The sequence below is a fragment of the Salmo salar genome, chromosome ssa15, assembly GCF_905237065.1.
Source record: "Salmo salar chromosome ssa15, Ssal_v3.1, whole genome shotgun sequence".
Classification (NCBI taxonomy): domain Eukaryota; kingdom Metazoa; phylum Chordata; class Actinopteri; order Salmoniformes; family Salmonidae; genus Salmo; species Salmo salar.
In genome coordinates this window covers 13,002,500-13,016,237 of record NC_059456.1, presented here as the reverse complement: position 1 = coordinate 13,016,237, position 13,738 = coordinate 13,002,500, and the positions used below count along the sequence as shown (strand labels likewise).

Genomic DNA, 13,738 nt, shown 5'->3' with positions numbered 1-13,738 from the left:
GGTGAAAGGAAGAAAGCAAATACAAACGAGCAAAAAAGAAAATGTCCACAAAAATTGATGAAAGAGTGTCGGTTCCTTATTAGGGAAGATACAATATGTATTCCTTGTCTCCTGGGATGGAAGCAGCTAGCTCTTGTATTGTCCTCCATCCATTCCTCAGTGCTGATGCTTAATTTCTAACTATATTATCAGGGGACCACCGACGACATCACAACAGAAATACCCTGCAAGTACAAAATCGGCGCGCCAGCCGGTGTGACTGGTACAGAGGGGGAACGCTCCTGCTTCACCAGCTATCTGCGGCTCTACGCAGGGACTTTTTACATTTCTTTCGTTTTGGGGATTTTAACGGAAATCATTTATTTGATCAAGGGGGAAAGCGGGTTACCGGAGCAAGAACATGTCAGCCACATTTCCCGGCCTGGTCCATGATTCCGAGGTATTTATTTATTATCCCTCTTCTTCATTCTTCATTATAAATAACATTAAGGAATATTCTTTATCAGTTATATTAATCACAACTGTTTGTGGAGCCTACATGCAGATTTAGAGTACAAATCATTGTGAATGGGTCTCCAGAAAACAGGGCTTCATATACCGTGGGACCAGGGGCTGTCTTGGTGTAATGGGGGTTGTTTTAGTGTGGAGAGAGAGGCAGATGAGCCTCCTGTGTGTAAAACCGGTAACGGGAGTGATTACAACATTATGGTGGCTCACCCTACTTACCTGCCATCCGTCTCCCGTAAAGCTGAGACCGCAGTTCGATAGTAATAAAATAAAAATAAAAATAGAACAACACGAGCTCTAAAACGATGAACCCAGCATGACAGAACGGTGAACAACATGAACATACAAACACCGTGGGCTCGTGGAATGATATATTCATGTATTTTTTTCTAAGCGTCTTGAGTGTTTCAGTGGTGTCAACGTGTGTGAGGACATGTTTGGGAGACAGCTGGCGGTTAAAGAGATTGTAAATGAAATTACACTGCTGAGATTTTCCTTTCCTTTCTTCCTCTCAGATACGTCATGACGGGTCCAACAGTTACCGTCTGATGCAACTCGGTTGCCTCGAGAGCGTCGCCAACTCTTCGGTGGCCTACAGCTCGTCCTCGCCGCTCACAGCCTACCCCCCGGCGGCCACAGAGTTCGCCTCGCCCTACTTCTCCACCAACCACCAGTACACCCCCCTGCACCACCAGTCCTTCCACTATGACTTCCAGCACTCCCACCCAGCCGTGGGCCCAGAAGCATATGGCCTCAACTCTCTCCACTCCGGGCAGTACTACCAGCAGATCCACCATGCAACACATGGAGATGCAGACTTCATCAACCTGCACAGCGCCCGTGCACTCAAGTCCTCGTGCCTGGATGATCAGCAGAGGCGCGAGTTGGGCTGCCTGGACGCTTATCGGCGACATGACCTGTCTTTGATGACGTCACACGGCGGACAGTATAGCATGCACCACGACCAGAGACTGCTGCCTGCGGCAGGTCTGGGGCTCCCTACCCCTGGGGCGGATGACCTGCAGGTACCTCCTCTCTTCTCCTCTCCACGCCTCTCCCGTCCTCTCTACTCCTCTCTTCTCCTGTCCTCTCTTCTCCTCTCCCTACTCCCTGCTCCTCTCTACTCCTCTCTTCTTCTCTCCCCTCATCTCCCCTCCTCTTCCTTCCTCTCCTGTCCTCTCTTCTCCTCTCCCTACTCCCTGCTCCTCTCCACTCCTCTCTGCTCCTCTCCCCTCCTCTCCCCTCCTCTCCTGTCCTCTCTTCTCTCTCCCTACTCCCTGCTCCTCTCCACTCCTCTCCCCTCATCTCCCCTCCTCTCCTGTCCTCTCTACTCCTCTCTTCTCCTCTCCCTACTCCCTGCTCCTCTCCACTCCTCTCTTCTCTTCTCCCCACGTTGTAATCCTGATCAATCACCAAGTCTAAACACAGCTGCTGACATTTTTCATCCAATAGCCACACTGGCTATAATGAACTACAAAGTTATTTTCAGGCCCTAACTCCTAGCTCCTAGCTCCTTAAACCTAACCGCTATCTCCTAACTCTTGTCTCATTCAGTCAGAGTCATAAAGACAGCCAGACAGCCACAGACAAGACAGACAAGACAGACAAGACAGACAAGACAGACAGACAGACAGACAGACAGATAGATAGATAGATAGATAGATAGATAGATAGATAGATAGATAGATAGATAGATAGATAGATAGATAGATAGATAGATAGATAGATAGATAGATAGATAGATAGATAGATAGATAGATAGATAGATAGATAGATAGATAGATAGATAGATAGATAGATAGATAGATAGATAGATAGATAGATAGATAGATAGATAGATAGATAGATAGATAGATAGATAGATAGATAGATAGAGTACTCACCATGTATATAACCCGTTTAAGAATGGACATTGCCATTTAGGCGTTCCACCATTTTAAAGTAGTCAACTGGGTCTGGATTCCTATGAGTTGGGAACAATCAGACAATGAATAAGAACAAAATGTACTACTTTAAAAAGGATGTGGTCTCAATGGCGCTCATGCTGTCACATACGCTATAATGGCACAGATACAAAGATGAGTCCTCTATCTATCTCTATGGTCAGAGTCCGTCTCCGCCCTTTCCAAACACAGACACAAGCCCAGCTCTGTTCCCTCTCACGCGTTGCAGTCCTTTTGAAAAGCAGCAGGAGGAGGGTTCAGTCAAAATAGAAACAGAACATTCCATGTATGACAGTCGATACCTACATTAGGCTAATATTATACTCGGTGGAGAGAAGTTAAATCAAAATGGGTCAAATGAAGATGAAGTAATCTAGAACAAAACGAAATAGAAAAAATGCTTCATTTAAACGGTTAATCTGAGAAATCCACTTCCATTATGCAGTCCACCCTCTACTTTACTCCATATGCACGTGACATATATTTTAACTATTCTTTTAGATGTAAAGAAATAGTGTGAGTGAGTGTGTGTGTCCGGCTGGTGAGGCGGTGTGAAGCCGCTGTTTCTCTCTTCTCTGAAAGGCGGATTAAGGGATCCGGGTTCGCGGCACAATGGGTCGCGGGAGCGCCATAAAGCACCGTAGTTTATCCAATTACCGACTTAATGTCAATCAACCGGTTCTTTATGCAGCAACATCTGAGCTGCGGTCCCGGTTAAACACGCTGCACGGGACAGAAAAACCATTCCTTTATTGCAATATTCCTTTTTAAACTGAACAACCAAACTGCTAGGATACCAGAAGTAATTCAACTGGTAGGCCTATATATATATATTTACTCAACTAATCATATTAATATAGAGCTATTGTATTACTACTTTACTTGTAAGTAATATTAATATAGGTTTAAATTATAACTAATTGATTAATACTATTAATATAGGTTTATGTGATAACTACTTGATTAATAATAGGTTTTTATTTAACTACTTGATTAATAATAGGTTTTTATTTAACTACTCGATTCGTAATATTAATATAAGTTTATATGTATATTATTCATTATATTTGTTTTTGTAAATAATAAAACAAATATTTTATTGTCACAACACCTGAATGTGTTGTTTTACAGGGTCAGCCATAGTAGTATGATAGGTGCAGTGGAATGTGTTGTTTTACAGGGTCAGCCATAGTAGTATGATAGGTGCAGTGGAATGTGTTGTTTTACAGGGTCAGCCATAGTAGTATGATAGGTGCAGTGGAATGTGTTGTTTTACAGGGTCAGCCATAGTAGTATGATAGGTGTTGTTTTACAGGGTCAGCCATAGTAGTATGATAGGTGTTGTTTTACAGGGTCAGCCATAGTAGTATGATAGGTGCAGTGGAATGTGTTGTTTTACAGGGTCAGCCATAGTAGTATGATAGGTGCAGTGGAATGTGTTGTTTTACAGGGTCAGCCATAGTAGTATGATAGGTGCAGTGGAATGTGTTGTTTTACAGGGTCAGCCATAGTAGTATGATAGGTGCAGTGGAATGTGTTGTTTTACAGGGTCAGCCATAGTAGTACAGCGCCACTGGAGCAAATTAGGGTTAAGTTCCTTGCTCAAGGGCACATCGACTGATGGATTAATCTGATAACTACTTTATTAATATTGATAAAGGTTTATATGATAACTACTTTATTAATCATATTAATATAGTTCTATATGATAACTTGTTGAATAATAATATTAATAACATATCGTACCATAGCATAGTGAAATAGTCTCCTGGTCGGATCTGTAACAATAATTATTATAATAATGGGGATGGTGTTCTCCATATTGTTTTTCCTGTTGTAAATATTCTCTTATTTAGGCTATTATGATTGATGGTGATGGGGATAACCGATATTGTGATTCTGATTATAAGAATATTGTTTTTATTTAATGTTCATACATTTCAATATGTCACCATCTTTGCCACTTTCGTTATGTAGATTGTTATCAGGCCTGTGAGTGGTGTTGTTGGGAGGTTAGAGGGACACACATTGGGAATCGGTCTTCGCCCTTTAGAAAGAGGCACGTGAACCTGAGGAGAACAGATGCAGTCTGGCGCAGAAACAGACATAGCATCTTTGAAAACATAAAGAGATTTTCATGCTCAACAAAAGAGCTGCCACACCTTTCCCCCCGTCATGCTCCCTAACCCTAACCCTTTCTCCTGTTAGACACTTAATGTATGCAAGACCTCTGCGTTTTGTATATTGATTTTATAATCACTTTAGCTTCGGAGTAAAAAGATACTATACAGCCAGAGTTTGTTAAAAAGACTTACACGGCCTGTTCCGTGTGGCGCGAGATAGACGGAGTGTTTTATTTTAATCAGGGCTGTGTCTGTGCTCGACCGGGGATTAACGGGGTTGTTTTAAATAGAGCCCGTGTTCCTCAGTCATTCTGATACCAGGCTCTGCACGCGGCCATTTGTATGAACAGGTTCCACATGTGCGGTTATGATCGGTAACAACAGGTAGATAGGTAGATATCAGGTAGATATCAGGTAGATATCAGGCAGATATCCACACACACGCCACCGTGGGCTGAGCATTATCGCCGTCCTGAGGTTGAAGAAAGTTGTGGAGCTGAATGTGTCCGTTTTTGGATTCTCATTTGTTTCTCTCTGGACCTTATTAATGCATGATTACTATTATATAACTAGGCAAGTCAGTTAAGAACAAATTCTTACTTTCAATTACGGCCTAGGAACAGTGGGTTCTGCCTTGTTCAGGGGCAGAACGACAGATTTTTACCTTGTCAGGGATTTGATCTAGCAACCTTTCGGTTACTGGTCCAACTCTCTAACCACTAGGCTACCTGCCGCCACATTCTTTATTGTTATTATTCATACAAATAGTATTATTATTGTTATCATTAATACAATTCTTCTTCTTATTATTATTATTGCTGTTGTTATTATTAATAATGTGACACCGTTTCAGGGCTCAGTGGAGGCGCAGTGCGGGCTCATGCTCAATGGCCAAGGCGGCGTCATCCGGAGAGGTAAAGGCACCTCACACACACACCTTACACACACACCTTACACACACACCTTACACACACACACCTTACACACACACACCTTACACACACACACCTTACAACACACACTTTACAACCCACACCTTACACACACACACCTTACACACACACACCTTACAACACACACTTTACAACCCACACCTTACACACACACCTTACACACACACTTTACAACACACACCTTACACACACACCTTACAACACACACCTTACACACACACTTTACAACACACACCTTACACACACACTTTACAACACACACCTTACACACACACCTTACAACACACACCTTAGACACACACCTTAGACACACACCTTACAACACACACCTTACAACACACACCTTAGACACACACCTTAGACACACACCTTACAACACACACCTTGCAACACACACCTTACAACACACACCTTACAACACACACCTTACAACACACACCTTACAACACACACCTTACAACACACACCTTACAACACACACCTTAGACACACACCTTAGACACACACCTTACAACACACACCTTACAACAAACACCTTACAACACACACCTTACAACACACCTTACACACACACCTTACAACACACACCTTACAACACACACTTTACACACACACCTTAGACACACACCTTACAACACACACCTTACAACACACACCTTACAACACACACCTTACACACACACCTTACACCACACACCTTACAACACACACACACCTTACAACACACACCTTACAACACACACCTTACAACACACACCTTAGACACACACCTTAGACACACACCTTAGACACACACCTTACAACACACACCTTACAACACACACTTAACATGAATACCAATCTCCTCCTCTGTCTGGTAAACTGAAGAATCGAACAGACATGACGGAATCTAAATCAAGTGAAAATATATTGTTTTTGAATTAGCCAATATTACGACACACCACGGTATTATTTTACATGTTTCTGTCAGTTTGTGTTTAAAGTTGTTAAATTAGTAGGTGAAATGTCCTGTCATGTTAGGGTTAGGGTTAAATTAGTAGGTGAAATGTCCTGTCATGCACGCAAGCACTTTCTCTTCAAACCAGACAATTCTACTACTCTGCCTGAAGCTGTGTCGGATTTCAGTACAACTTCCATTGTAGAATAGAGAGTGCATCATCATTTCACTCTGATCAGTCATTCTCAAACCAACTCTATTATGAAAAGAAGAAATAGAAAATCATATTGCCTAACAACAACAACAAGAAACAATAATATGAATATTAACAATAACAGTTATAGTAATTGTTATAATGACAGCAATAACAACAGTTATAGTAGCTTGATAGTAATAATTACAGTTGTAATAACAGTAAAAGGAGTAATAATAATAACTAATAAAAAGCTTGTTTTAAAGTGTTTATGGGATGGCAGGTAGCCTAGTGGTTTAGAGTGTTGGGCCACTAACCAATAATTCGCTGGTTTGAATCCCGAGCTGAATAGGTGAAAATCTTTTGATGTGCCCTTGAGCAAGGAACTTAACCCTAATTGCTTCTGTAAATCCATTTAAAATGTCTAAAACCATATTTTTGGCATTTTATCCATGAAATGTAATACTCATTTATGCCAATTGCCTCTGTTTATAGTTTATCAAAGTGAAGTTATTAAGGAAGCCTGAACATGTGAAAGTTGATTTGGTGTCTCTAGCTTGAACGGTTCAAGAGTTACTGTTGGTGAATTATTTTATGCAAAATATACAGTACATACTTATAGTAGATAAAGTTTTGAAGAATCTGAATTTAGAATAGCTTGAACGTTTTAACGTTGGCGATATAGGAGCAGGATAATTTTGAATTTCTATCTCTGTATTCCTGTGGTTCTCATTTAAACTCTTGTTCATTTATACAGAAAGTATAAATAGTATCAAAAATCGGGATAAAAGTGATGGTGTTGATAGCTCATACAATCTAATCTTGAAACTAACCCTAACCCTTAACCACACTGCTAACCCTAATGCCTAATCCTAACCCTAACCCTAACCCTTAACCACACTGCTAACCCTAATGCCTAATCCTAAATTTAAATTAAGTCCAAAAAGCACATTTTTGTTTTGATACATTTTTACAATTGCCTATAGCCAATTTTGACTTTACAGCTGGCCTAAGGGGAAATCGCTCAGTTCTGCCTCCAGGACAAGACTCATGACAATACATTTGAACCTGCTCAAAAAGTATGAAAGCTTATCAAGAACATTTTCTCAATCAATCTAAATTGGGGCAGTCTGGATATTTGGATATTGGTTTCGTGATAATTGCTTAATAGTTTACGCTCTAGAGCGGGCGGAATACATGGAATAATAATACATCTAGAGTTGTACTTTCTCTTCAGCAAGAACAACTAATTATCATTTCACAGTGTTATCCTTCACAGTAATAACTGAAGGATGTTTTTATTTATTTTTTACTTATTTTATTTCACCTTTATTTAACCAGGTAGGCTAGTTGAGAACAAGTTCTCATTTACAACTGCGACCTGGCCAAGATAAAGCAAAGCAGTGCGACAAAAAACAACACGCAGTTACACATTGGATAAGCAAAAGTACAGTCAATAACACAATCGAAAAATCTGTATACAGTGTGTGCAAATGGAGTTTGATCATTTCATAGTGTTGGCCTTCACAGTAATAACCAAATTATGTTTTGATCATTTCATAGTGTTGGCCTTCACAGTAATAACCAAAGAATGTTTTGATAATTTCATTGTGTTGGCCTTCACAGTAATAACCAAATGGTGTTTTGATCATTTCGTAGTGTTGGTCTTCACAGTAATAACCAAAGGATGTTTTGATCATTTCATTGTGTTGGCCTTCACAGTAATAACCAAAGGATGTTTTGATAATTTCCTTGTGTTGGCCTTCACAGTAATAACCAAATGATGTTTTGATAATTTCATTGTGTTGGCTTTCACAGTAATAACCAAAGGATGTTTTGATAATTTCATTTTGTTGGCCTTCACAGTAATAATCAAAGGATGTTTTGATCATTTCATTGTGTTGGCCTTCACAGTAATAACCAAATGATGTTTTGATCATTTCATTGTGTTGGCCTTCATAGTAATAACCAAAGGATGTTTTGATAATTTCATTGTGTTGGCCTTCACAGTAATAACCAAATTATGTTTTGATAATTTCATTTTGTTGGCCTTCACAGTAATAACCAAAGGATGTTTTGATAATTTCATTGTGTTGAACTTCACAGTATTAACCGAAGGATGTTTTGATAATTTCATTGTGTTGGCCTTCACAGTAATAACCAAAGGATGTTTTGATAATTTCATTGTTTTGGCCTTCACAGTAATAACCAAATTATGTTTTGATAATTTACTTGTATTGGCCTTCACAGTAATAACTAAAGGATGTTTTGATAATTTCATTGTGTTGAACTTCACAGTATTAACCGAAGGATGTTTTGATAATTTCATTGTGTTGGCCTTCACAGTAATAACTGAAAGATGTTTTGATCATTTCATAGTGTTGGCCTTCATAATAATAGCCTTCCCTGTAGCTCAGTTGGTAGAGCATGGTGTTTGCAACGCCAGGGTTGTGGGTTCAATTCCCACGGAGGACCAGCACAGAGAAAAAAATGTATGAAATTTATTCATTCACTACTCTAAGTCGCTCTGATAAGAGCGTCTGCTAAATGACTAAAATGTAATGTTTTGTTCATTTCATAGTGTTATCCTTCACAGTAATAACTGAAAGATGTTTTGATGCCATTAGTAAAGACTTATGACTGTTTTTATTATTTGTTATCATTGATAAATTGTAAATTAACTGTATAATGAAATATAGCCTAATGATGTAGAAAGAGATAATGTTCCTGCTGATTTTAATCCGCTAGGCTGTTGACACAAGACTTTTCCAGATGTTCAGAGTGGTAAAATAAATATAAATGAAAAAATGAAAATAAGATTAAAATAAAAACATTTTAGCTCGAGCTTGGTAAGGAGAACAAAGAGCGAACTGCTTTCCGGGAATTTTACCTGTTATCTGATGCTGTGATAATGTTTTTACCTGTTATCTGTTGCTGTAGTAGTATTTTTACCTGTTATCTGATGCTGTGATAATGTTTTTACCTGTTATCTGATGCTGTGATAATGTTGTTACCTGTTATCTGTTGCTGTAGTAGTATTTTTACCTGTTATCTGTTGCTGTAGTAGTACTTTTACCTGTTATCTGTTGCTGTAGTAGTATTTTTACCTGTTATCTGTTGCTGTGATCTATGAAATCCGTCGTTATTTTTCTGTTATTCTCTAGCTTTACACATGTGTAATTTTCCACTAAGCAGCCTGTGTAGTTGAATAAACAGTGCAGGTGTGTGTGTGTTACTCTGTCTTGGTGTTGTGTTCTGGAGGGTTGATGCGGGAATCCCTCCGCTATCACTTTCGGTTAATGGTGTGCAGGATTTAGCCGCGAGCTCCACTGCTCCAACCATCACAACCAATAATCTTTGCTTTACCTCGCGCTCCCGTATCGATAGCTTCTCTCGCCTCGGGCGGCCGCTTTGATATGCTAATGCTGCGCGGCCCGAATTCAGCTGAGATCATATTAATGTTGTTCTTTCTGACGCCGGCTTTGGCGCCATGAATATTCACACAACCTTTTTCAAAAGAAATATCTCCAGAAACGCGGCTCCTACTTAGAGCACTGTCTGTGTTTTAATCACCAGTATCCCACCAAGCCTTCAGCATCTGATCAAGCTTATCAGCAGACGGGTGCCCTCTACGTGCACGCGCCCTCTCTCAGACGGCTGCTGGGTTTGTGTGGGCTGTGCTGTCTTGTGACAGGTGCTATAAACATTGTTTTTAAAATAGGAAGAGAATGACATTTGGCCCGTGTCTCTTTTTCTTTAATTTTCGTGGCAAACTTGTAAAAGGCGCTTGATTCCGCGTGTGATCCCGCCGCCGCTCGTGCCGCCGCCTGAGGCTACTCTCCACTGCTTAAATAGCGCTATCGCCTCTGGGCCCACGCGCTCCACCGCACTACCGGCAAAAGCTCTTTTTCCATTGCCCGTGGCAACATAAAATACAAACTACTTTGATTCAAAACATTTTTGGAGGAATTAATATGATGTGAACTCACAGCTTTCAGAGACGTGAGTCTGACTGACAGGCCAGGCAGGAAACTGTCACACAGCTGGACTTCACACACGACTATCACACACACATACAGACACAGGCACAAGCACACGCACGCACGCACACGCACATGAACACACACGCACGTGTTTATTTGTTGTGTTACTGTGTTGTGTCTAGGAGGTACCTGTGTGGTGAACCCCACAGATCTGTTCTGCTCTGTCCCCGGCCGTCTGTCCCTCCTCAGCTCAACCTCTAAATATAAAGTCACCATCGCTGAGGTGAAGAGACGACTCTCGCCTCCAGAGTGTCTCAACGCCTCACTTCTGGGAGGAATCCTCCGCAGGTACACACACACACACACACACACACACACACACACACACACACACACACACACACACACACACACACACACACACACACACACACACACACACACACACACACACACACACTCAAATGATAACAAAAACATGAACAATGGCGTAAAACACATTTGTATTTTAGGTTCTGATGACAGTTTTACACTCATGAGGTTTTTTCTGAAAGTGATCGGTATTGTATTATTGATATACTAATGTTTGATAGTGAAGTGATAATATATGGGGTGGTTACACATTCATACATGGCAAAACAGATAGTCAAAAAGTTATACAAAGAAAATAGATGTTGAAGTGTCTGTCCTATATCTGAGAGATAAACAGATGCCGTATGTTAATTTGACCCAGTTTCTCACAGCATAAAAGAATCCTGCAGCAACAGGAAATGGGAATTATTATGTGGATTATAATTAATGGGAATGTTTTATAGGGGTTAGTACATTTTTGGTATTGATGTGAAGATGTGATCATGTCTTTTAATGCAGAGCTAAGTCTAAGAATGGTGGTCGTTGTCTGAGAGAGAAGTTGGATCGACTGGGACTCAACCTGCCAGCTGGACGGAGAAAAGCTGCCAACGTTACACTCCTCACCTCTCTGGTGGAAGGTAGGAATAACTCATCCCTCTATCAATCTACACCTAATAAAACTCATTATTCTATCAATCTACACCTAATAAAACTCATTATTCTATCAATCTAAACCTAATAAAACCCATCCCTCTATCAATCTACACCTAATAAAACTCATTATTCTATCAATCTATACCTAATAAAACCCATCCCTCTATCAATCTACACCTAATAAAACTCATTATTCTATCAATCTATACCTAATAAAACTCATCCCTCTATCAATCTACACCTAATAAAACTCATCCCTCTATCAATCTATACCTAATACAACTCATCCCTCTATCAATCTACACCTAATAAAACTCATTATTCTATCAATCTATACCTAATAAAACTCATCCCTCTATCAATCTACACCTAATAAAACTCATCCCTCTATCAATCTATACCTAATACAACTCATCCCTCTATCAATCTACACCTAATAAAACTCATTATTCTATCAATCTATACCTAATAAAACTCATCCCTCTATCAATCTACACCTAATAAAACTCATCCCTCTATCAATCTATACCTAATAAAACTCATCCCTCTATCAATCTACACCTAATAAAACTCATTATTCTATCAATCTATACCTAATAAAACTCAACCCTCTATCAATCTACACCTAATAAAACTCATTATTCTATCAATCTACACCTAATAAAACTCATTATTCTATCAATCTACACCTAATAAAACTCATCCCTCTATCAATCTACACCTTCTAATAAAACTCATCCCTCTATACTAATAACACCCATTATTCTATCAATCTACACCTAATAAAACTCATCCCTCTATCAATCAACACCTAATAAAACTCATCCCTCTATACTAATAAAACCCATTATTCTATCAATCTACACCTAATAAAACTCATCCCTCTATCAATCTATACCTAATAAAACTCATCCCTCTATCAATCTACACCTAATAAAACACATTATTCTATCAATCTACACCTAATAAAACTCATCCCTCTATCAATCTACACCTTCTAATAAAACACATCCCTCTATCTATTCTATCAATCTACACCTAATAAAACTCATCCCTCTATCAATCTACACCTAATAAAACTCATCCCTCTATCAATCTACACCTAATACAACCCATTATTCTATCAATCTACACCTAATAAAACTCATTATTTTATCAATCTATACCTAATAAAACTCATCCCTCTATCAATCTACACCTAATAAAACTCATCCCTCTATCAATCTACACCTAATAAAACTCATCCCTCTATCAATCTACACCTAATAAAACTCATCCCTCTATCAATCTACACCTAATACAACCCATTATTCTATCAATCTACACCTAATAAAACTCATTATTCTATCAATTCTATCAATAGAGACCTTCTATTAAAACTCACTCTGCTATCAATCTACACCTAATAAAACCCATCCCTCTATCAATCTATACCTAATAATACCCATCCCTCTATACTAATAAAACATTTGTGTGTGTGTGTGTGTGTGTGTGTGTGTGTGTGTGTGTGTGTGTGTGTGTGTGTTTGTAGGTGAGGCGCTCCACCTGGCTAGAGACTTTGGTTATACGTGTGAGACAGAGTTTCCTACCAAGGCAGTAGGAGAACACCTAGCCAGCCAACACAATGAACCCAAGGAGACCAACGCACGCAAGAAGATGGTGCTGGCCACCAAGTAAGACACACACACACACACACACACACACACACACACACACACACACACACACACACACACACACACACACACACACACACACACACACACACACTGCCTTATTTACTCTTATATATTGATTTATTTAACTCTTTATTCAATGCGCACTGCAGAGAACACCTGAAGAAGAATTATCACTGAATTACCACAGTGAATTATCACTGAATTACCACAGTGAATTATCACTGAATTACCACAGTGAATTATCACTGAATTACCACAGTGAATTATTACTGAAGTACCACAGTGAATTATCACTGAATTACCACAGTGAATTATTACTGAATTACCACAGTGAATTATCACTGAATTACCACAGTGAATTATCACTGAATTACCACAGTGAATTATCACTGAATTACCACAGTGAATTATCACT

The 13,738-nt window shown here is 39.5% G+C and overlaps 1 protein-coding gene across 1 annotated transcript in view; it reads left to right on the top strand.

Annotated features, from left to right (window-relative positions):
- Positions 1-207: 207 nt before the first annotated feature.
- The window catches only part of LOC106570985 (transcription factor AP-2-delta), a 17,882-nt gene continuing 4,351 nt past the window's right edge, over positions 208-13,738 (top strand). Inside the window, exons 1-6 of the mRNA XM_045695239.1 lie at positions 208-439; positions 1,023-1,532; positions 5,427-5,487; positions 10,822-10,987; positions 11,510-11,628; positions 13,176-13,317. Coding sequence (XP_045551195.1) covers positions 401-439; positions 1,023-1,532; positions 5,427-5,487; positions 10,822-10,987; positions 11,510-11,628; positions 13,176-13,317 — 1,037 coding nt within the window. The 5' untranslated portion in view covers positions 208-400. The remainder of the gene's footprint in view (positions 440-1,022; positions 1,533-5,426; positions 5,488-10,821; positions 10,988-11,509; positions 11,629-13,175; positions 13,318-13,738) is intronic.